We start from the raw sequence: 25,057 nt of genomic DNA, 5'->3' as shown, positions 1-25,057 counted from the left end.
TTATTTCCATTATTCATTTTATTGGAATCCTAGCTATAAAACCTCATTTAACCTTCCCTCAGCTTTAGCTTATCATTTATTTTTAGACATAGTGTACTGCTAGTATCCTTATTTGTAATATTGGTCCCTTGGGTGCTAATACGTTCTCTTTAAAAAAAAAAACGAATTTGCTCCAGGGTGTTAAGGTTAAAGTGGTCTTGTATACGTGTTAATAAATATTTGTAACATACATTTCTTTATTATTTGTGTTGCACCTATTGGATGGGACATCAGCACCCCATCTGCAAGAAGTACACAAACAATATAGAGCAACACATCTGAGTAGTCCTTTCAAACATTACCTCCACGTTCTGCTTTAATTGAATCCTAACTCACCACATAACTATCTGTTGTTCTTCACATAACATACATTTAACGTACTAAAAAAAACAGTTGTCATGACCTTCACAGCACATTTGTCTTCGAAAGAATAATACACAACATTTTAGAAACTCACCTTCTAGCTCATCCACAAAGCAATATACATCATATTTCTCATCGGCAGGGCGCTTTCCATACGTTCGTATGCCTTCTTTTCCCATTTTATCACCGAAGCAGCCTGCTCTGGGTGTACGAATTGGATATCTATAATAATAGGAATTATATTTAGCAATAATCCTTAGGGTTTTTTTTTTATGGTGTTGTATTTGTTTATTTGCTTCTCTGCCATTTTGAAAGGCAAAAACCTAACCATTGGTACCTATAGGGACTACTAGAAGTAGGCTTCAGGCTTGCACCCTGCAGAAGTCCAGCATCAATTCCTTCATGGCCCTTCAATAACCAATTTAAAGCACAGCCTGAGGAATAATCAGTTCCACAACCTACTGTAGCTCCAAAAATGAAGTTATTTGGTTTCTTTACTTTACCACGGCTGAAACTTAAGAGATCTCAAACTGCATGATGAAGTTTGTCTGAGATGTGGACCTCCACACTTGAGCTAACACACATCTTAAGACATATGTAGGATCTGTGGACGTTAAATGTCTTTTTATATAGTGTGCATCCATTTTTGAAGGGTATTTATATTTAGTGCATGTTTGTCATGTTGGTATATTATCTAATGCATATGGTACTAATCATGTTATCCATGAAACAATGTCAGACTACAGCATTTGTAATGGCATACTAAGATCCGTATAAACGGTACCATTGGGATTGCTCTAAACCTCATCAACAAGTCTTTGAATTTATTGGTCGTCAATTTAACACAGTGTTTCTCAACCAGGGTGCCAAGGAACCTTGATGTGCTGTGACACTCTGCCAAAGGTGCCGCTACCCCAGGGGAAAAACTCAGCTGGCGGCTCATTGGGCACCTCCCGTGCTGCCTGGAGACAAAGAGGCTGTGATCCGCTTCTCCTCTCTCAGCCGGCACAGAGGAGAAAGAAGCGTCTTCATATCTAGACAGCGTAGGATGTGCCGCTGAACAGCTGACATGTTTGAGGTGTGTGAGAAGGTTGGAGGAAAGAGGGAAGGAGTGAGGGCTTTGTGTGGTAAGGAGTGTGATGGCTTTTTATGGGGTGGGTGAGAAAGGCTAGTGCTTTTTGTGGGATGGGGGAAGGTATGTGGTGTAAGTAAGAGAAGTGTGGGTAAATGTGGCATTTATGATTAAGAAAGAGGTTGTGTGCTATCGAGTAGGTGGGATAAATGTGCAGTGTGTGTTGAGTAAAAAGGTCAGTATGATGTGTGAGGGTAAATATGGAGTGTTTAAGAAGAGGATGGATGCGTATATTGACTGTGTGCTTGTGAAAAGGGGGCAGAGTGTGTATGTAATTAAGGGAGGAAGAAATGAGTGAGGTCTGAAGAGCAGAGGTGCGCTGACATATTAAATATCTTTTATGGGTACCCCTGGTTAATACATAATTAGAACCACTGATCAAAGGTTAAAAAAATGTAATGTTACAATATGGTTTTAGCACTGACTGCCCACTTTGAAAGTGCCAATTTATGTCAAATTTCATTCAACCACCTTTCTTCAATCTATGATAATTGAAGTGTTAAATAAATAAAAAAATCTAAGTTTGGAAAGTTTAACTGAAATTACTGCAAGTCTACAATGTTTTATTACGAGTTCCCATGCCAAATTTGTAAGCATGTAAAAATCCAAATTTAGCATGTTTTCTTTAAACAATAGCAGTAGAGCCTTGTCTAAATATAACTCTCCAACAAACCGTTGGAAGACAAATGAGGCAGTCTTTTTGTTTTGTGGGAACATAATGAAGAATAATGATGAATCTGTTCCAAAGAAAATCTAGATAATAGATTAATAATAAACATAGTGTCTCCATGAATATTTGAAAACAAGTTAGTTGCAAAGTTTCTCTATAATCATAATTTCATCTAGCAGTTTACCTAACACTTTGATCAGACAGCCATCCAGCATCACACTGCTCAAATCCATCTTCATATGCAGCTCTCAGTTGTCCAGGGGATGCAATTTTGGCACCACTGTCTATGCAAGCTTTTTGAGCACTGTCAAAATCTAAGATGTACTTGTCAGTTGATGCACGATAGTGAAACACAACCCCTGTAAAGCAGAAAGTCCACATCAATACAGTACTCTAATATTCACATTTTTTGTTGCAATTTAATTGGATAACAATTTGTATACTGAAATCTTATCAATCTCATGTTTTGTTTGTAAACATTGGGAGACCAGAAGCAGTATTATGGTTCAATACAGTTTAACATAATGTATTTCTTTCAGTACAATAAATTAGCCAAGAAAGTTAATTTCTGTCTTTCTTAATGAGAGAGAGAGACTGAGAGAGAGAGACCGAGAGAGAGAGAGACCGAGAGAGAGAGACTGAGAGAGACCGAAAGAGATCGAGACCTGGAAAGCACATACCTGAGATATATGTTAATAGGACATGTATCTCATGGGTGATCCTTTTAGTGTCTCTCCACATGTTGTTTGAGGGGATATATATAGTATATTTATATAGCATTTTGGACTGTAGTAAAATAGGATCTTTCTTGTATATATATTGTGGGACCTCTGACATTTTATCCTGTATATAGGATAAGATACATTGAAACTATTTAGCTCAAAGAAATGTGGACGACTAACCTTGCATTGAAAGGCATTCTGCATGGTTGCAGGACAACGCGGCTTCAGAGAAGTACAGGATATTAATGTTACTTTCAATAACAGAATGTGAATTACATTAAAATAGATCTTACCAGAAACATCCAAGGAAATAGTATCTTGAGTATCTTCAATTCCAAACATGACCTCACAACGGTAAACACCTGCATCACTAGCACGTAGCTTAACCATGGTCAATGATGCATCACCGATGTCCTCAGGATGGCTGGCCACAGACACTCTGCCTCTGTAGCTTTGGCCAATTTTAATACCTCCACTTTGGGCAACTAGAACTGTTGTTTCCTTTGGATCTTTTCCATCTCTACTTTGCTCAATTTTTGTCCATTTAATTCGCAGAAATTCATTTGTAATGTTGTAGCTTGGTGGTAATGTAGGTATTGTCGAAAAAAAACATGGCAGAGTTACTCTTCCTGATAGTGACCCCTTCACTGGTGGGCTTTTTTGCAAAGTAACTAGAAAATAAAATCAGAAAGAGATGTTAATTTCAGACCTGATTAGTGCAGAATTAAACTAAAACAATACAGCATCCAGACAAAGAGCATTTCATTGTTTTCTCTAGAGGTACATATTTGGATATGTTTTAACATTTATGCACCAAGACTCTGTGATATTCTGAGTTATTACAGAATATGTTGCATTATGTGGGAAAACAATGTCATACACTACATCTATATGTAATTATGCCTCCCTTATTTTTAAAACAAAATGTATTCCTCTGCATATATCACCATGTATCTCACAATGCTAAGACAGATTTTTATGAGCGTGAGTTAGCCTCGTAATGTTACACACACACACCGTTTCATTGGTAATGTGTTGATATTTTCTTTGGCGTGCATACAAGGAATCAAAATTTGACTCCGATATCTCAATCAGAGTGAGGCTCAGGAGATGTGTGATATAGCTTTGTAAGCCCAGCTGCAATGCTTGAGAAATACACTTTTTTTTTAATTATTATTATGTGACTTTATTACTTTTAAACCGTATCAATTATAAAGCAACCTGCACTATTTTTGTGTCCTTTCTATTTTTCATATGTGGGAATTTCCTCCCTCTGGCCCTTCACACTTAGGCTGAGATTATAACCAAGTGCTGCAAGGCGCCAGCGCTATTCTGTGACGTCACTCAGCGCTGCCGCCGAGCAGCATCTTGATTATACCGAGGAGGGAGAGCAGAGGAGGCGTGGCCGTTAGCGGTTCGCCCTCATTGGCTGAACCGCTCACGTGACACGGACGTTGCAAGAAAAAAACAAAATCCTCTGTCTCTTCCCCAGCTTTGCAGCACGGTCGCGGCTCGACAGTCGCGCATGAGCAGTTCGTATGAGCAGTTCCATAGGATTTTTGCTTGTTGTTTTGATGCCGCTACACACAAAGCCGCATACATTTTTGGGTATAATCACGGCCTTACTCATCCGACCCTGATGCCACGATAGTGTATACACGAGTTGGTTACGCTACACAACCGCACTACCAATATCACGCACGAATAGGTGAGTGAGCTATCTATTTCTTTAATAATTTTACTTATTCTGAAAACGGTATTGCATTATGTGTTTTTTCATTTGTATTTACACCTGGATATGTGTGCACTCCTGCTGTTCTGTTCTTACTGAATATAAATCCACCTTAAACTTTAAGGTGCAATGTTTACAAACATTTTCATAAGAAACTTTCAAAAATTATTTTAAAATGATACATGTATGAATTTTTTTTTTAAATGCAGAAATCAGCCATTTTTACTTATTTATTATGTCACTGGAATTAGTTTAATGTGGTCCTATGAGTTGGAAATGTATACAAAGTATTGCTTATGTGCTACTTCTCTGCCCAATGGTTGCCAAGGACTTTGGATAATGCTTTAATTACTGTTCACCATGTAAGTGCATGAAACAATAATCCGTATTGTCTCCTATCTATTCTTTTGTTATAATTGTTTCCTTTGTAGCCTCGGGACTAGAGTGGTCCTCAAGGAGCACAATGGTTTTCAAATGCTTCAAGCTTCCTTTGCTATCCTGTTCCAGCTGAAACGTGTGATTACAAGGCTTTTACCAGATATTTCTACCTTCTTCAGCTGCAAATAGTTAGTTGGAAATAAACTTCTATTATTCCCTTGGGGAAAGCTTGTCTATAATCCATTTTTTTTTTTTTTTTTTTTAACATACTTGTAAGTGTATTATAGGAGCAGTAAATAGTTAATAGCAAACTAATCTCATCTTTCTACAGAAAATAACTAACAATGTCCATGCTAGAGGCCTGCCAGATGGGCCTCCAGTTCAGCAGATAAGAGGACTATTGCAGGCCCCTGTAGCACTGCAAGGCGCGGTGAGACACAATTTTGTTTTATTGTTCATAATCTTCCTGAAATGGAAGGTTTGCTGGTCATAAGCACAATGGCATGGGCCATTTTATAGAAAATATGCGATCTGATATATTGACACGTTTTTATTTATGTATATTATTATTCTTACACGAACTGTGAAGAGAGAGTATCGCCACTAATGAAAGCACTCAAGTCCCAGAACAATGACTTAGAGGTAAATGGTATTAATTAAAAACATTAACACTTTATTAGAGATAAACTCAAGAAGTAAAAAATAGGGTATGCGCAAGATGACGAGATAAGTGTGTCGTCTTGCCCATACCCTATTTTTTACTTGTTGAGTTTATCTCTAATAAAGTGTTAATGTTTTTAATTAATACCATTTACCACTAAGTCATTATCCTGGGACCCGAGTGCTTTCATTAGTGGTGATACTCTTTCTTAACAGTTTGTGTATGCAATTAAACCCCTGATTGTAGCACTGCCCTCTACATTATATTCTAAGCTTTTGCAAGGGGTTTCCCCGCCCCCTTTCCCTGTGTGTGTATTATATTTATATATATATATATATATATATATATATATATATATATATATATATACACATATATAAATATATATATTCTACTTACGTTTAAATAATTATTTGTTTCTATGATTATTTCCATAATACATAACTACCAGTATAAGCGTCGGTTCCTCACTAACATCCCCTAGTGACAATCCTGATATTGTGAGCCCAACCCACTCTGACAAATGATGTGCAAAATAATGTTATACATCGATGCAAAAAAGTGACACATGTTCAAGGCGCCTCTCTAGGTCCAGATTAACTGCAAAAGCAGACTATTTGTCTCTTTGATACGAAGAACTCATGACTGGGATATATGCAATCTGCACTCCACTTCAAATATGACATTAACGCAGCAATTCTGCAAGAATTGTAAATTGATTATTGTATATCATTGGAACTGCGTGTGCTCTTGAGCAGAACTGTGTTACTTTCAGATCCAGGGACCCCCCAGTTACTGAGATAATTAGCATTTTCGGTGCCAGTGTTTCCCATGTACAAATCAAATGGCTGCCAGCATTGTACAATGGTGCGATTCCTTCCAATTAGCCCGCCGTTCCCATGAGGTTTGGCGGCCATGTTGTTTGCTCAGGAGAGACCACTGGCACCGTTGAGTACATTGATATGTATCTTGGGAACCGGGAAGTGCCTGGAGCTGAAAAAAAGCATGGTTCAGCTATAGAAGACCCCTTGGTTCCAACTTAAGTATAAAAAAAAATCTATAAAAAGACATTCCCAGGCAGGATTGATGCTGTATATGGAAGCTGAAAGTATGTGGTATCATTCGATATATCAACTTGTGTAATTTTACATATTTTCCCCCTGATTTTTGCAACAGCCGAACAAATCTGCGTTAGATGAAAGAAATGCAGCTAACATATTCTGATACATGCACGGAGCATATTGCAGGGACTTGATATGCTGAAGTCATTTTCAGAGTTTGTGCCCTGATCAGCATTATCGCAGTTTAATGAATAACCTCCCAAGATCCCCCTCACTGTGTGAATCTGTGCTGTGCTGTGGCCAAAGGTCCAGAATGGAAAAAGTATTTTTTTTATTCAGCAATAGACTTAATTATACAGTATCTTTGAAAAATGTTTGGCTAAATCAGAGACGATTACAAGCAAAAGCCACAATTTAATGTTCCCATTCCCTAATTCCCTGAGAAAGAGTAGTCTCAAACAAAATACTTAATTGTTTCCAAAGCAAACCTTATGGAGATCTAAATTTAATGTCTGAAATGGGTTTTTTTTTATTAGTTTTTTTTTTAATCCACTGAATAAATGTGCTAGTGTGGGATTTCACACTTACATATTATTCAAATTATAACACCAGCATTAACATAGGTGGACCTTATGAGATAATTATTATAACCTTAAGAGCTAGAGGTGTCTGCATTAAAGAAGGGAATTAATTATTCACACAGCTCTAGTAATAATTTGTATACATCTCTGAAAGACTTGTAAAGGTTCTCTGATATTCTGTTACCCAAGAACACTGCTCGTCCTGAGCAGATGGCCACAAAAGCAGCAGATTTCTGTTCTGGAGCTTTATTGTGCCCCCTGTTAGAAATGGGTTTCTTCATTTCTCCTTCGTTTGTAGGTGACCTGTCAGACATACCCCATCTGCCACCTTCTTGGCACATTTGTAGATATGATGCACCATATTGGTCTCGTTCATAAATAAGGCCCATAACATACTCAATCTCCCTTGAAATATATAATGTATAGTTCAATATGATGTCATTCTCTTTGTGGTCCTAATAGAGTAGGTATAAAAACTATGATGAATCGTATTGTTGCGTGCTTTTTTCATGGCCCCTGAGATGTGTCCATGTATGACTGTGTGTAGTATACAACAATAATAGCCCAGAGCTTCTGGTACAGAATGTTATATAATATTTTCATATATTCGGAAATTGAATATGCTTTCATTTATAACAAACTAGATTTGTTAGGGTTATGTAAGCTATATTACATACACAACCACTCTGGTAAATTAATACATTTAACTGCCTATAATTAATTGTACAGCCTATCCAAAAGATATACCTGTCCTACTATTGGTTAATAAAACTCAGAGAAATAGTTTGTTTCACCTTTACATTGCATGACTGCTAATTTATGTGTTCTAGAGCAGAGGTATTCAACTCCAGTCCTCAAGCTCTACCCCCGCCCCCCCCCCCCCCCCCAACCCCAACAGGTCAGGTTTTCCAGATATCCCAGCTTCAGCACAGGTGGCTCAATCAGTCCCTGCTTCAGCACACGTGGCTCAATCAGAGTCGCTGACTGAGACTGAGCCTTTGACTGAGCCACCTGAGCTGCAGCTGGGATATCCTGAAAACCTGACCTGTTGGAGGGAGCTTGAGGACTGGAGTTAAGCCCCCCTGTTCTAGATTAATGGTGTTGAAAATGCAGTAACCCTTTCCAATCACATTGCTCTGTTAGACATTGGTGATACTATTTGCACATGGTCACTGATAATGGCATCTGTCAACATGGCACTTATTCTTATAACATGGATAGTCTTACCCTGAGGTAACCTTTTTCAGCGAGAGCGTTACAGAATGATAGTTGTATCTTATGTTGAATACTTTTTAACCAAACACATGCATTAAAAAAAAAAACTTTTAAAATAAGCTTTGAGTACAGTGGAAAACCCACAAAAGAAGTATTTGCTTCCAAGCATTATTATCATTAGGTTGAGCTGCCAAACTGGCCCCTGTATTTTAACAATCCACAGAGATTTTTAGCAAAATCAAACAAGTTTAGTGCAATGAAACCAGTTTAAGGGGGTAATTCAATATACTTTAAAGCGGCTGTTTGGGCCCTTAGTGGCTGAATACTCCTGCGGAAGTAAAAAAGCGTTTTTAGCAGATAAAGGCCTGCTATTGCTAGATAAATCTGATTCAATAGAAAAATTACTTTCAAATGATGGAATTGGATTTTTTTTTTTTTTTAACAAATCAATTTCCAGTCACAGTTGTCTGCTCCTGAAGCTGCTAGAAATGCAAAAGCATGAAGGGCACTCACTGGAAAAATAGATGCATTAATAGGACTTCCCCTGGGACTACACACAAATATTGGTACAAGGGTAATGCTGAAATAGCCAGAGTTTCTTCCATAAAAAGGAATGTTTGTGGCTGTAATATCAATGTAAAGCATTTGTTACAAGTGTGACTTCTTGTTTTAACATTAGCATGTGGGCAAATGTTTACCTAGTGCAGCTATTCCATTAGATATCCTTTGGTGCCTTATGGTGTAACACAGCTTAGTAAACAGGGCCCAGAATATTTTTGAACATTACATTTAGACTCAGATATAGGAACAATTTAAACACATCAAAACACAAGACTAGATGGACATTTGTTAGACTGAAAGTGTGATTTGGTCTCTGAAAGGTTCAATTTAGGACTAAATGAAGATATATAACAGATAAGAAAGCTGGGCAATCTATTCCCTAAGGCAAGTAAAACTATTTCTGAATGTTTTACACATCTCCTTTCTCATCTACTGAGGGTACTTTCAAAGGGGGTGAGAGGAGAGATTAGTAATCTAGTTTGCCTCATCCCAATGACAAAAGCTGATGATATATTATACATTTGTGTAAGTAGCTTACATGCTTGAATCCACTGCTCCAGGAGAAAAGTGAAATACAAGAAATAGCATTACAAGATAACATGAGGTAACATAGTTACTTTAACTCTTTGAGTACTGGAGGGGCCATGGGGCCAGGGTGTGGTTATGTGATTGGTCAGTCACTGATGATGGAGTCATCCTCCTTCCATTCCTAAGCAGTGCAGATTGCGTCCTACACTCTCATCTCCCCTAGTAAACTATCAGGATTTTTGGACGTAGCTACTGCGTCCTGGGGTCCAGGGGGTGCCACGTCATGACGTGGTCGCTACATCGTGGGGCAACGAAAGGGTTAAGGGCAATTGAATCCTTTCTATCGTAGCCAATAACACTGTTGCTAAAAAAAAACACTTTCATTACATATTAGTCCTTATTAGCTGTTTTACAAAGTAACACCTATTTAAAAAAAAGTGTATTTGTGTCGTGTGTGTGTCATGTGTGTGTAATGACATGTGTGTATGTCATGTGTGCTTACCTTATAGCTATTATATGGATTGTTCTTCCTGGAAATCTTTCAATGCACTTACACAATTGGAAACTGAATTTTCACACTTCCAATGTTAACAATGTGTCATTTGCAGAATGAGAGAGTGCAAGTAATAACACCATAACTGGGGTTTGGCATTGTAGGTAATAAATTGTGTCTGAACAAAAGCCCACTGTTTCTACCAGATGGATTGTGGTAAGGGCTACCATGCAGTAAGGAGCGAGGAGGTAAAGCAGGCATTAGGTGCTGAAGAATAAATTACTTGATGTAGACTCGCTGTAAATCATTGAAAACCAAGCAAATTGAAATTCCATCTGGACAATTCATCTTGGCTTTATAACCATTAACTAGTCCTAGAAAGATATGTGATAAACTGCTACTGTGAGGATTACCCACCCTGCTACTGAGCTGGGTGTCCAAGTTAAAAGCACAAATGCTCACATTTAGGACAGATTAGTGTTTTAAAGAGATAGCCTTAACTGTCTGAGACTGCTGCATTCATCATTGTCAGTACCTAGATATTTTCTGCTACATATCAGAGCAGGAAATGGATTACATAGCGAAAGAAAAGAGAATGGTTGAAAATCTTTCTTCATTTGGTATTTGTGTAACTCTTTCTTGCCATGTAAAGCTGTGTATGTCTGGACTCCGTCTAAAGCATCTCGAATTTAAAAAGACTTACATAACATTATTGTAACCTCCAAAGCTATTGTAACCTAGTGGTGTCCTTTATACCATCCAAACACCAATAGAGAAACGACCTGCTGTCAAGAATTGCAATACTGTGAAACGTCAGTGAAAAGAACCAATAATGTGTAACAAAGTAGCCTATTAACTATGATTTTAAAGTAACTATTTAATCAGAATGTTTCCTGCTATATCTCCATAATGACAAAGTGAAAACTATGATGAGCACTTGTCAGCTATTTAAAAAAGGAATTTACTTTAATTCGAAAATGTTTTCCATGGATGATATGCTATTTTGATCTAAAATGTTATGTTATGTTTTTCTGATGTTATATAGGGAAAGGTCATATGTTTTGCCAAGTGTAAGTTATGTATGACCTTTTTCATGCAGGGCCCAGCAAAATCTGCTGTGATGATCTTATTCCACAGAATCCTTTTATTGCAATTAAAGAAACAAAATCATTATTATGCAGACTTGTTTCCCAAAAATCACAAAAAAAAATCAGCAAAAAATATATTTTAAAAATCAATCTAATATCAAACTTTACCAAACATCCTAACACTAATTTCCTTTCTGCCACAATTAATATGCACATTTCACTGCAACTCTTCTAGCAGAATATGTTTACACACACCTGCATCAACTGATTTTCCCTCCATTTTTTACAACAAGCTGCTTCCCCTAATATCTGATGTGCCCCAATAAGAAGTGGTGCATCTTCTGCTAGCTACGACGCGTCGCCATAACAAACCGGTGTCATTTTGGCAAATGGTGACGCGTTGCCATGACAACGCAAAAGCCACGATATCGCAGAGGAGGAGATGCCGTAGAGTAGGTAAGAGAGCAAGGGTTGTGCAACATAAAAAGTTTGCGCACCCCTGTATTAACATACAGATGGGGCCAAATTCAATATTCCCACTGCTGGGGGAACCAGATCTTTATCAGTTGGATTATGGTAAAACCGCGATATTGCCAGGCAATGGGAAATCTTACAGTGGGGGAACGGACACTGCCCAGCAGCCATGGCTTTTAATATCCCCAGAGCCACAACAGTTTGCTTTTCATCTAAGCTTTGAAAACAGTATATCAGGCGACATCTGTAGGCGATGCACTTTTACTTCAAAAATATATTATTTCTGTAATAGCTTGAATACTTAACAACAATGTTACACGTCACAACACATGGAGACAACAATATGCCAAGAAAAGGGTGATATTGTCACAGGTGAAAGGAAATAGCAACACAAAGCATAGCAGCTTTGAGGAATGGGACCTGTACTGGACACAAAGTAATTTTTTTGTTTATTGAATGGAAATGTAATGTTAAGAAAGAAACCTTATGAACAGAAGCTATCAATCAACCTCTTAGTAAGTAGGTCTCTTATCTTGGATGGATGACTATGGCTGCGTCCATAAACATTTCTCCCGTGCGGAGGCTTTCCCTGGCCATGGTACGTGCGCTGTCTGGGGGCGTGTCTATGAGCGTGCCAATGACGTCACGGAGCTGGTTCGCCCTCATTGGACGAACCGCTCACGTGACCGCCCTATCGTGCGAGAAATCAGTCTTAACTGATTTCTTGCGCATCGTGCGACCCCTCCTGCCTCTTCGCACCCGCGCCCAAATGCTGTATGTACGCGAACACAGCCTTAAGGCAGTCTGTTTGCTCAGAGTGCGGACACGTCCGCGCTGTCTGCCACAGTATGGACACAGCCATAGTGTTAACTCCTTAATGGAGTTCAATATCACACCTTCTACTCGTGTCAAAACAAACTATAAAGAATTAGAATTAGATGTGTGGTATAAACTAATTTAACAGATCAGTGTCAAATTTAAGAAACATGAGGCAACCTAAACTTCCTTAATGTTTACAATGATGCTAATACACAGAATAGAAATATTTGATGCAGTATCAGGGATCCTATTTTAAACAAGTAGTAGTGGCCTTGGTATTTAGTTGTATGTGTAGCCCCAGTCGATAGGCCACTTAGACACAAGTTCTGCAAGGCATGGACTAGTAAATGCAGAGAAAAGAAATTGGGCGTCAGTTTTTTTTATAAAAAATAAATAACATAACCAACAGTCTTTATATGGAACAGTTAATTATTCAACACATGAAAACTCCAATAACTTTAACTTCTCCCCCTTTTACTTCCCTGGCCTCAAACCAGAGGGGGCAATTATTCTTAAATCACTGGAAGGGGTGATAATCCTATAGACTTGGACGTGAACTTAGCTTCTAAGCATATGTTAATGGCATTACCTTGTTGTCTCCAGTCTCCCTGATAGACTACTCTGCAGTCCTGAGGATTGTCCTTTGTCACAGGGATTCATTCCTCCTCTTTCTTTAGCTAATCTCTAATGGGATCAGCCTCAACGTGTTAGCTGCCTGACTCATAACTTTAATAACTGGAGATCTCTGGAAGAATTCCCAGTTCAGGTGGATGGAGTTTTTCTAAAAAGGGGCACATAACTTTTCCCATCCCTATACATAATATGTGTTATCCGAAGGGACATGACTCAGGACATAGCCAAGAGGCAGTCAGAGCCTTGGGACTAGATTGAAGATGTGAGGTCAGAAATTTCTAGATATACCTGCATAGAGGTGATACCCAAAGCCAAAGTAGTTGATGGTGACCTCATGTGATACTGTTTAGCGAGCGAGAGAGAGAAAACCCTGAGGTATACCAACAGACAGATCAACAGGGATGAAGACCTGTTAGCAAAAGAGTCAGAAAAGGAGCAAGAGTGGGAGAGGTCTGACAAGAACCAGGATAAAGCTTTTCTATGGATATAAAGAAAGTGTAGAATGTGAAGGAGAAGATAGTAGTCAACAGCATTGGAAACACCAGTGAGATCAAGTAGCATAAGAAGAAAAAAAATACTTTGGGATTTTACAACATAGGGATCATTGGCTATTTTAGTGAGGACACTTTCAGTTCAGTGACCTTTTTGAAAGCCAGATTGCAGCAGGGTCCAGGAGGGCAAGGTAATTAAGGAAGTTGATCATGCATTAGAAGACAAGACATTCCAGCAGTTTGGAAATTGATGATGCATTTCATTGATTGATGAAAATGTAATTGATGCATTTCAGGTTCTATTTGAATGACTGACTTTCTGCATGGTTCTAATATGGTCTGCTGAGTACGTTTGCTGCTGGCAAGGTTACATGGCAAGTTCACTTCTTATAAGTGGAAAATTGGCCCAATGACAGTGCTGCAACTTTTTTAAAAGTTGATAGAATTAATCCAATAAATCTTTATTTATATAGCGCCAAAAGTGTACTCAGCGCTTCACAAAGAATACAGTACAGGGAATTATAATAATACAATAAGAATGGAAATATTTTCTTCAATAAAATGTGTCCATTGCACCGATGACATGTCACAAATTAAGTGGACTAGGAAATCCAAATCCAGAAACAAAAAGCATTGTTTAAAAAAAACAAGATAAGAATTGAGGTACAGACAGATAAGACACACATTGACAGTGAACAGGCAGAGCTAAGCAAACAAAAAGGGGTACACTTACTATAGTGTGATAGGCATTACCACTTGTTAACATCCATTCACTTGGATGCCTTCATTGGCTGGTAATGAGCAGCAATGGCTAACGCACTAGTGAATAAACCTCAAATTGGCATGAAACATGAGATTTGGGGAGTGATAAAGATGCATAGAGCTATGAAAGAGATTAGAAACATCTCACTGTTATGTTTGGACATTGCAGTCAATTTAATTTTGGCAAATGTATGTAATTAACACCATGTGGCAGATATTGGTCTAATTGCCTAGATATCCCCAGGTATCAAAATTATGCATACTAATTACATGCTGCTTACAGATCATAGCCTCCAGCATATTACTAAATATGTGCTTCTGTCCTATGCCCATTGACAGCGGGGGGAGCCCTTTAATAGGGGTTATTCACTAAACTAAGAAAAGTGGCATGTTTAATAGGTTAAATGTAGCCGACTGATATCTTAAAACAATTCAGACAAGTATCAGCATTTAAAAATAATTGTTTACATTTTTAACATTTCCATGGTAATGGTATCTAATGTATTTTGGTGATAATATGATTTGTCCATCTTCAAAGCTCTGTTCTTTGTTTGCACAGCAATTATGAAGTCATCATTAGACAAACACATAAGCAGCAGATATGCTTGAATTGTTCACAAGTTGCAATTAAGTAAAACAGTTACTTTAAAGGTTGATTGGATCTTTCTAAGAAATCCAGTTACACTGATACACTGTAAGTTGTTTTAACATTTTTTTTTTAACCTGCCACGTTGGACTGTCCCTGTAATTAGTATATTTACATGTATTCCTTTGATGGTAGACATAATTTTGCCATATACTGTATGTACACTGTGATTAGGATATAATCACATTAATATCTTATAAAGAAACTATGGCTCTAACTAACTATAAAATAGCATGTACTGATCTTAAGAAGAATTGTACTTTCCAGTGCAAATAGTAAATTGTATTCAATCAATACAGAAAAAGAACCAAACCATTCTATTAGTGTTAGAGGAAAACTCATGTAAAACCATGTACCTGTATTTATGTATGTATGTATTTATGAATATACCCACAAGTGGTATTTTTAGTTGCTATAATACCACACAAATTAACTGAATTTTAGTGAACAAATAAATAATAACATTGAATTGTTCCAGTGATGTTTTTATATTGAAAACCTGATACTACACCCTGCATGGCAGCCAATTAAAATATGGTTCACTTGAGTGCTTTTACACTATATATATTTAATCTTGCTTCCTTTTTGTTATTCTTGTTCTGCACTATAGGCAGCTTTTGGGATGACTGGGCTATTAATCTCCTCTGTGAACTGGTTGTTTTTACCCTATTTCACTGGTTTAGTTTAATTATTGGACTGGATTTGGGGTTTGTTTTCTGGCAAATGTAATTGTATTCACAATCCAGCTTTTCAAGTACTATTGTAATGGGTTCAATAGATGTGGTTAACTGCTATTTTAAGTTTCTTTAACAAGACATCTAGGCAATATTGAATTACACTTGTTTCTCCCAAGCAATACATATTATAATCAGGATTACAACTGCAAACATAGTCAGTTTAGATTGTATTAAGTTTAAGTTCATTAAAGTATATTATTTTAGTTGTTCAGAGACCTGTAAGAAAATGTTATGCAGTGTAATGTGTTGCAGGCTCCTCCAAGGCTGGAGGGGTTGATATGTCAAAACTCTAACTCATAAAATGTGAAATGTCGGCAGCTTTCCCTTTGCCTTTCCATATAGGGCCAACACTAATCCCTGTGACATGCTGAGAGTGTAATGAAGGATGAAAAATATGAAAGGTTTAAAATAGGAATTAATGGGTCCTCTACCTTTCTCTCAAACAATCAATTTATTTTGCAAATGCCAGAACAAGCCAGATCTTTTTCCTGGCAAAAACTTGAAAAGGTTTTATAATTGCTAGTGCTCCATCAGTGGAATCGGTTGCTAATTGTATGCGCTCATACAATTATACCATTTTTTTTTAAATCTTGTTCCAGGTGTCACAGAGCAACACTGTGAGCCATGTTGTAAGTGCAAGGATTCTGGGAATAGTGTGTTAATGAATGCATAAAATGGCCTGTATTTAATACACTATATAGGCATGTCAGTGCTGTAGAATAGTTCAGCTCTAGCGATGGGCAACAACTCCACAGTTTATTGAATAATGGCCTACATGATTAGCAATGGGATGCATTCCATTGTGTTAGACAGAGTATACAGCTTACATTCCCAAGAAATTGAAACCGTTACCAGAAGACTAAACATTTTATTTGGAATGATCGCTCTGTGTTATGAAATTTCGAAAATAATTGTATTCATTCACAAATGCTGTTTGTGGTACAAGGTCTTTGGAACAACATTTTTGTATTCACATTGCGAACACAGATTGTAAGCTCTTCGGGCAGGGACTCATTTTCCTAATGTTACTTTTATGTCTGATGCGCTTATTCCCACTATGTGTTATATTATTATGTCACATGTATTACTGCTGTGAGGCGCTATGTACATAGATGGCGCTATATAAATAAAGATATACATATATACATGCGTTCATAAGCAAAAAGGCTATTTGGTCTGCCGTGTAAAATTCACAGATGAATTACAGTTTCAATCGGCGCGGATTAATCCAAAACCACCAATGGATACAATCCGCTGGTAGATTTTAACAATGCATCCGTGGATTCCATAATCCGCGTGCGGATTGCTGAGACCTCGGATGGATTTAACCTCGGTGTTACAAAAAAAATCCACAAAAGGCCAATCGCCATTTTTGAGACTGATCATCTGAAATCCGGGGACCAAAGCAACCGCCCAATACGCGGCGGATCCAAATCCACCCCCAAAAAATGTGTCCATCTATGGTAACTATTTCGTCCAATTTAAACAATAGAACAACCAACAATGCAGTTCTACAGCCAAGCATGGGGGCAAGAGATGCAACCAGTACAGTTTTCATGATCGATATGCAGGCTGCTGGGTCACCTCTGTCTCACTATTATATTCAACCTCATAATAACAGGCAGGTGGAACATCTGCAGCACGACAGAGCCTGTGTAATTATTTTCTGCAGATTTATGTGTAACCTCTGAAAGCAGCAATTAACTGCAAAATATGCTGAATTGCTACTTTTAGAATAATTTCAATTCTGCAATGTCCATGTCTCATGAGGCCCTTGTTTCATATAAAACACTATTAAAGGTTTTAGACTTACCTGCACGGAATGCATTGGAAAATGAGAACGTTGCGCATATCCAAAAGATATATTTGATATCTAATAACATCTTGACCTGGAAAGAAAAGATAAATCATAATGAACAACGTATTATTAGCATTTAAATCTATGTACAAGAAAACATTTATTTAATAATAATTATTTATAAGCGAGGTGATTGAATGTCGGTCAAATAATGTTTTGGGGTCCAAGTGACCTACACAATTATATTCAATTATTCTTGTAATATTCAGCAACATTATTCCACAGAACACGAAAATACTAAATTGAAAAATGAAAAAATATATTTTTTTGTTTCAAAATTAGCTTCATCTACCTTTTTTATTCTAGACACACATTTATTGAGAAACCCACCAGCACTTTTGCATTTGAGACCATATTTTGGAAATTAATAATAATAATAGTGGCCATCATTGTAGATTTACTTGTAACAGCTTTGCAACTACACCACACTCTGAAACGGCATTATTTTCTTAGGATTCCTTCAACAAATTACATAATTTTTAAAGTTAACATTTTACATTTTTTGTTATAATGTTGGAAAGTGTAACAGGGGAGTTATTCCTGTTCAGGTAATGTGCCTCTAATCCAGCAGTGTGGTGGTTAACTGCTGGTAGTCAATTAACAAACACCACCTGCCTGATTGCTTAGAAAAGCCTGTCTATTGAGACAGGAAGTAAGGCCTCGTTCAGGGTGCCAGAGGCAGGAGTTGGAGGGAGGGCGTTCGGGAGGGCGTCAGTCTGCTGGGCGATGTGTGTTCATCCTCCCAGCAGACTTTTTCAGGAGTTGAGGAGGCGGGGAGGGGGCGGGTCTACAGATGGCAGGTTAGGGATCCAAGTTGCAGTCATGAAATCATTCTAAAGAATGATTTCATTGGCTGCCTAGGTCCCAGTGACGCCGCTGCAGCTTCAAAAAACGAATTTTTTGTTTATTGAAACTGTAGCCAGCGTCAACTCCGTACTTCGGAGACAGTGCAGCTGCTACCCTGACAACCAGTATTCAATTTGAATACATTGTGTCCCACGGCAGCTCGCACGGCAGCACGCCCTCCCTCCGAAGCCTGCACCCTGAACGAGGCCTAAGACTCCTTAGCTCACACATAAGCTGAACTTGGAGACTGAGCAGAGATTCCTTAGTCCACAACTGGGCTGAACCAAGGAAGGGCAGATGTCTTGAGCGACAAGCTGACCACAAGACAAAGGGGACAAGATTCTAACCTGGAGCCTGACATTTCCTGTGCACACAAAGGTGCGGTTCCAAGAGAGCAGAGAAGCTTCTCCTACAGCAGCCCAGCTAACAGATAAGACTTTCATTTATAAGACTTTTTATATCTGTTCATTTCATGCTAAATGTTTGGGGCTGAGAGACAAGCTTATCTAAAGGGAGTGGTGGATTGCATAGTATTTCACTAGAAATACTCCCAAGTGAATAGAAGCTTTGTTTACCCCTTGTTTGGATGGTTTCCTGATGTTAAGGAAACAGGCGCAATAAAAGCCTTATTTAATTTCACCATAACCAGTCTCCCTTGCATACCTCTGTGAGCGTCCGCCTACAGAAAGTTTTTGTTACACGGCCCTCATTACCTTTTGTATCAATTTGCGCTTGTTTGTCCTTATTTGGTATGTCATTCTGTTTATGTCATTTACTTCAATCGGTACCCCCATTTTGGCGCTTTACAAATAAACAATAATAATAATTGACCCTGGTGGAGGAAAGTTGTGGCTAGTGTCAATCAGCTGTTAACTCCACCCTTCACTTGTACGACCACGCCCCCGTTATTACATCAGGCAATGAAACGTGAGAAAGAGAACAGTGTAAGTGAATGGTGAGCTCTCCTACGTAGAGGACTGACATGATTACACAGATGAGGCAACTTAAAGGAAACACCTCTCAATATTAATATCAAAAAGCACCTTGCTTGTTCTGATATTAAAAAACATTTAAAAACGGCTGTTTTGTTCACAGGCATCGACCCCCAAGATTTAATTTATGGCTATGGTGGTATAAAGGGAACGAATTAACAACGCCATCTGCGTTGTATCTAATTTGTGATACTTTTTTTTATTTTTTTTCAATCCAGTGGCTATTTTCTAAAGTATGAAGCACATGCTGAAAAGATGTCATATGTCTGAGCTTGCCCGCTTTATTTGATCTCCAGTATGTGTTAGTGGCACTCCGCTATGGGTACAAAGGTACATAGCTCCATCACATTGAACACAATACATAATCAACTTACTAGAGCTCTAGTATAGCATGTATTATAAAAGAGCATACAGGGTTAATGTGTGGTTGTGGTGAACAATTGGCAGAAAGCCTGCTATGACTGTATAGTTTATTTGCAGTCAGGGATCCCTTTATAACTGTGGTTTATGATATACAGCATTTCCACTTCATCCAAATCACTAGACATCACATCACACATACAGAAAGATTCTAACTACTCGTAAATTATCTTTAAAGCCACTTGTTTGCATGGGTCACACAAAGACTTTGCTAGCAGATACAAGCAGGCGTTACACGTTAATTAAATACGTGAAACTTTCCACATATGCTTAGTAAAGGTGTTTTATTAGAAACTTGTGGATTATTAATTATTGTTACAATGTATAACATTGATACACCAGTGATACAAATGTATAATAGTAAGTACAGAGTGAGTCTGACTTATGTAATACATGATTGGATAAAAAGTTGTTACCTCTTCCCACACCCACCCCTCCCCTCAAAAAAATCAAATTACTGTAGTAATTATTGTACAACGTTTTAGAAATAAGGTTCAGTGAACACTTTGTATTTGGAATTGATCTCCCATTCGAATACAGTCTCATTGGCACACAGGATATATACACTTCCATTATAATGCTTAAAAAAACTCTTTGAAGGCAGAACCATTGCATCAGCATTTTACATTTTGGTCCAGGTCAGAATCCCCATATACCACTCATTTGTTCCTATGAACAATTACAGCAATGGCTATGGTGCTGCTTGACTGGGTTTAATCCCATACCACTCCGTTTGGTAGTTGAGGTCTGCACTGATCTTTTTTTTCCTGGCAACATCCTATGCTGCAGTTTGCACGTTCGCACCCCTCCCAGTGTGACTGGTGGGCTGTAACAATAAGCAGTTGTCAGGCACAGACATTTCCTCTAAGTGGGTGGTGATATAATAGACTCCTAAGGGCATTTTTATTCATGAGCTTCTTCAAAAGAAACTTGGTATCTAAGAGGCATTGACCTTACATATGACAACCCTCAGTCATGAAATAATGCACAACTTGTGGTTATTGAGAGCAATAATAATTTACAAAAAAGGTCAACTAACTTTGACATATTAAGTAAAAGAGATTGGGGGAAGGGTGAGTTCACCATCTCAGGGCAGAAGATCACTAATGCCTAGGTGGTCCCACTGGTGGTCTCTAATGAGTCTTAAAATGTGACAAGTTACGTGTTCCTGGGGGGGGAAAGGGGGTGTAAGAATCTTAGATGCTCTTCTAATGAATAAGACATCTGGAACAACACCTTCTCTCACCAAGGTAAAACTACATAACAATAAACATTTTCCATTGAAGGTTTCTTCATGTATGGATGGATGTCTTTATTTATATAGCACCATTAATGTACATGGAGCGTTACAGCAGTAATACACATGACAATCATTTAAATAACAAATAATACAAATAACAGGTCATGGGAATAAATGCTTCAGACATAAAAGTAACATTTAGGAAGAGGAGTCCCTGCTGCGAAGAGCTTACAATCTAATTGGTAGGTAGGAAGAACGTGCAGAGACAGTAGGAGGGCATACTGGTAAGTGAGTCTGCAGGGGCCCAAGCTTATGTATCATGTGTCTAATATTATTCATGGTGCTACTCATATGCTTCTTTAAGCAAGTGTGTCTTAAGGTGGGTCTTAAAGGTGGATAGAGAGGGGATGCTAGTTGGGTATTGAGGGGAAGGGCATTCCAGAGGTGTGGGGCAGTCAGTGAGAAAGGTTTAAGGCGGGAGAGGGCTTTAGATACAAAGGGGGTAGAGAGAAGACATCCTTGAACAGAACGCAAGAGTTTCATTAAAATAAGTGTTTGTCTCATTGTCAGTTCGACACATAAAAAAAAGATCTCCACTATTAGAAAACAGTTAACTTACATATCTATGTGTATATAAACCTACACACCCCACACACCCCAGCACAGAAATCCGTGCGGGGCGGGCGTGGGACACATGTACACATTTGTAAGTTTTTCATCTGGAGTTTACTTTCAGAACTTGAACCTAGATGACCATTGTATAAATGATAAATGGCTTTGGCAGCTTCAAAGTATCCCTACAGTCCACGTGGCGATTAATAAGACGGATCTTGTATGGACGTTGCCCGTCCTTACCCCGCAGCCTCCCTCCCTCCTCTCTTTGCAGTCACCGCCCTTGCTGTGGTTCAGGGAGACAGCTGGCTTTTGTTATATGAGACTCTCTCTGATCTGAAACTGCAGCAGCTCAGCCCTGAAATCAGACCCAGCCTGGGGCTCCCCAGTTTCTCCATTCACAGGACGTCTCTGAACCCGTCTGAAGATCTGTTGCCTTTCTGCACAATTTGCTTACTTTAGTTGGAAAAATCACCCACAATACTCATTAGGATTAGAGATGTAAAAGGTGGCTGAATGGGGCGTTATCTCTGTCACTCACTTCTCCCCTTGTATTTGCCTTTCTGCTACAGATGCACAGCTTTTGCCTTGCCGGCAGGCATATTGCATTTGCTTTGTGTGCTGTCGCCCTAGGTTTTAGTTTTCTGGCTCTAGTAATGCCCTCACTTTAGATGTATGCAGAAGAAGAAATGCCAATAGAAAAATGCAACAGAATGCATTTATACCTTAATTTCATCGGGATCACATATTTTTTAAATAATAATAAACCAGACCTCTGCATTGAAGACATGATGATCCGAGACCGTTCATGTTGTAGCAAAAGCAGGATCGCAGTCCTGCGTTAATATGGATTCATTCCCATTGTGATAGAACTGGGTATTAGATCGGAAAAATACATGATGGGAATTATTAAACGTGTTATAAAAAGGCACTTCTGCCTGGGAAAGGGTTTCCAATTGAATGCACGCCTCCCAATTACTTGGATTAATTGTCACTATTTTATGATCCAGCGGTCTTGATCTAAGAAATTAATTATATGAAACACATTTTATCCGGCACAAAGGGGGTGTGTAGCAAACCTCGTGCAAGTGAGCTGTGGCTGTACAGACATGAAAATGAGACACCAGCGGATCCCCCGCTCTCCGAAAGAGGTCGCTGCGCTCCCCATAAACCCAGAGCACATTCCTAGACATCCTATTACCAGGGGTGTGATAGAGAACAATACACCGCTCTGTGAATCCCATAAAACACATCACTCCAGATATCGGTGATTAGCCGGAGAATGAACACAGCAGGTTAAGTTACAGCAACCACCCCGCTAAGTCCATGGTATACATGCAGAGGCTGTGACTTTCTTTGTTAGAGAAAGCAAACCCTAAACACATAAAGTCACACAGTGTGTTTCTTCTTAAATACACTAGGAATTATTTGCCTTAGTTTACAGAGATGTACTGAAATCCAACAATGCTATGTAACATCTGGAATGTGGGGTAAATATTGGCTGCTAGGACATGTATTGTAAAACAGCATGTTCAATGTACACAACCTTGGGAGATCTGGAGACACTGATGAAGTTTACACATTAACTTGTAACAGCAAAGAAGCTGAGCCCAGCACTGGTTCTATTACTATGTAGGATTGTGAGTGAATATCAATATTTAACTTGGTAAGTAGAAATCTCTGCATTGGGGAATTTCTCAGAGTTTAATATGTTATTGGAAAGTTGCCTTGTCCGTTATTGCTGTAATGATGGGCAATGGCAGTGATTACCGACTTCTCCAATTGTTTTATAGGTGAGTTAAGATCATCTACAAAGAGTTCTGATCTACAGCATCTACATGTACAGCATGTTCTGCTGTCAGATCCTTGTATTTCATTCGTTAGCCTTAGGGTTTTCAGAAACAAACGCATAGCCGTTAAAAGAAAATGGAAAATGTTTCTATTACAAATCTAAAAGTAACGCAAGTGATTAGGAGAAGGGTGACTCGTGGACACTGACCACCTTCGTTTTCTGGGGGGCGTTGGGGTTCTCGATTTTATTCATTGGTTATTGAGTCTTTGTCTTTAAAGAACAAAAATATTCCCTACTGATCTTGGATGGAACAATGTTTCCTCCACGGTCCAAAAAGCTGATTGCTGGTGTGGAGTATAACACTGTGCTTCGCTCCAGTTACCCTGTGATCATTTCCCTCAGTATAAGAATCCCTGGCTGCCTTGTTTCTGTAGTATGTGCACGCTTGAGAATCTGTCTGTGGTTCCCAGCATTGGGACAAAAGCAATTTCTTTGCAGCCCTGTGCCTGGAGGAAAAGAGTGCAGCTTTCCAGGAACATCATATCTCTTCCCTTGTTATCAGATGGGGATCACAACTGCTACATGTCATCACCACACACAAACTTTAATTACATCATTATTAAACCACTGTTTTTTGATTTTTGTATATTTATTATCACCAGCTTATGCTATCTCTCAGCATCGTTTCTTTTGTATATGAGAACAATACTCAATGTACACGAATTTAAAAAACGATCTAACCAGAAATTCAATCCATATGTCACAACATCTGTATTGTTCTTCTCTTAGTGTTTATTGCCCAAAGATAGTTTTATCAATATCTATCGCTTCTGAGTTAGATTCTTCTTTTTTTTTTTTTTAACATTTTGTGATGAATTAACATGCATACAATTGTAAAACAGCCAAGTTACAGAATTAACTTAATTACCTTCAAATGTGATCAATTAATGCATTGGCTGCATCAAAATCCAGTGCTGTATAGTAATCTATTCCAGAGTTCCTTGTGGGTGCTGAAGTAGTATATCCCCAGTTCAGTGCGTTTGAAGGATGCTTTGGGGAAATTCTCTTTGCAAGCTTTTGCCACTCTACAGGATTCCCAGTTGTAGAAGGGCACCTGATACCAGAGCTCCTTTCTGCTCCTTTACTTCTGAAAAAAGAACCACTGAGACCGTTTGGCTGCAAGTTCAATGCGGGATTTGACACCCCTCATGATTATATCATTGTACCGTCAGAGCTCAGAGAGGAGGGGCGCTGGCATTTGCAAGAGGAGGGTTCAGTAACCCTCCCTCCCAGGAATCAGAATACAGGACCTAACACAACTAATGTCTTAGCCTTCATCCTTCCCACATTTGGCAGCCTAATACATCAGGAGCAATAGACAAGATATACTCACTCAAACACTTTACAACAAAGTATCATTTGTGTAATTGACCATTTCAGCTACTACCACTAAACTAAATTAGCATACATTTGTTAAATCATGGGCAATATCCCACCAAATGTTTCAGCTG

At 38.5% G+C, this 25,057-nt stretch overlaps 1 protein-coding gene across 2 annotated transcripts in view; it reads right to left on the bottom strand.

Moving 5' to 3' along the window:
* VCAN (versican) overlaps positions 1 to 24,742 on the bottom strand; it is a 119,913-nt gene extending 95,171 nt beyond the window's left edge. For both annotated transcript variants that reach the window (XM_075592562.1, XM_075592569.1), the window contains exons 1-5: positions 24,475 to 24,742; positions 17,600 to 17,675; positions 3,220 to 3,597; positions 2,389 to 2,563; positions 497 to 624 (exon numbers count right to left, since the gene is read on the bottom strand). In XM_075592562.1, the coding sequence (XP_075448677.1) occupies positions 497 to 624; positions 2,389 to 2,563; positions 3,220 to 3,597; positions 17,600 to 17,669 (751 nt within the window). In that variant the 5' untranslated portion in view covers positions 17,670 to 17,675; positions 24,475 to 24,742. The remainder of the gene's footprint in view (positions 1 to 496; positions 625 to 2,388; positions 2,564 to 3,219; positions 3,598 to 17,599; positions 17,676 to 24,474) is intronic.
* Between the last annotated feature and the right edge of the window lie 315 nt (positions 24,743 to 25,057).

This window comes from Ascaphus truei, chromosome 1 (assembly GCF_040206685.1).
Source record: "Ascaphus truei isolate aAscTru1 chromosome 1, aAscTru1.hap1, whole genome shotgun sequence".
Taxonomy (NCBI): Eukaryota; Metazoa; Chordata; class Amphibia; order Anura; family Ascaphidae; genus Ascaphus; species Ascaphus truei.
Note: the sequence above shows the minus strand (reverse complement) of the source record. Positions and strands in the feature narration are given on the sequence as shown.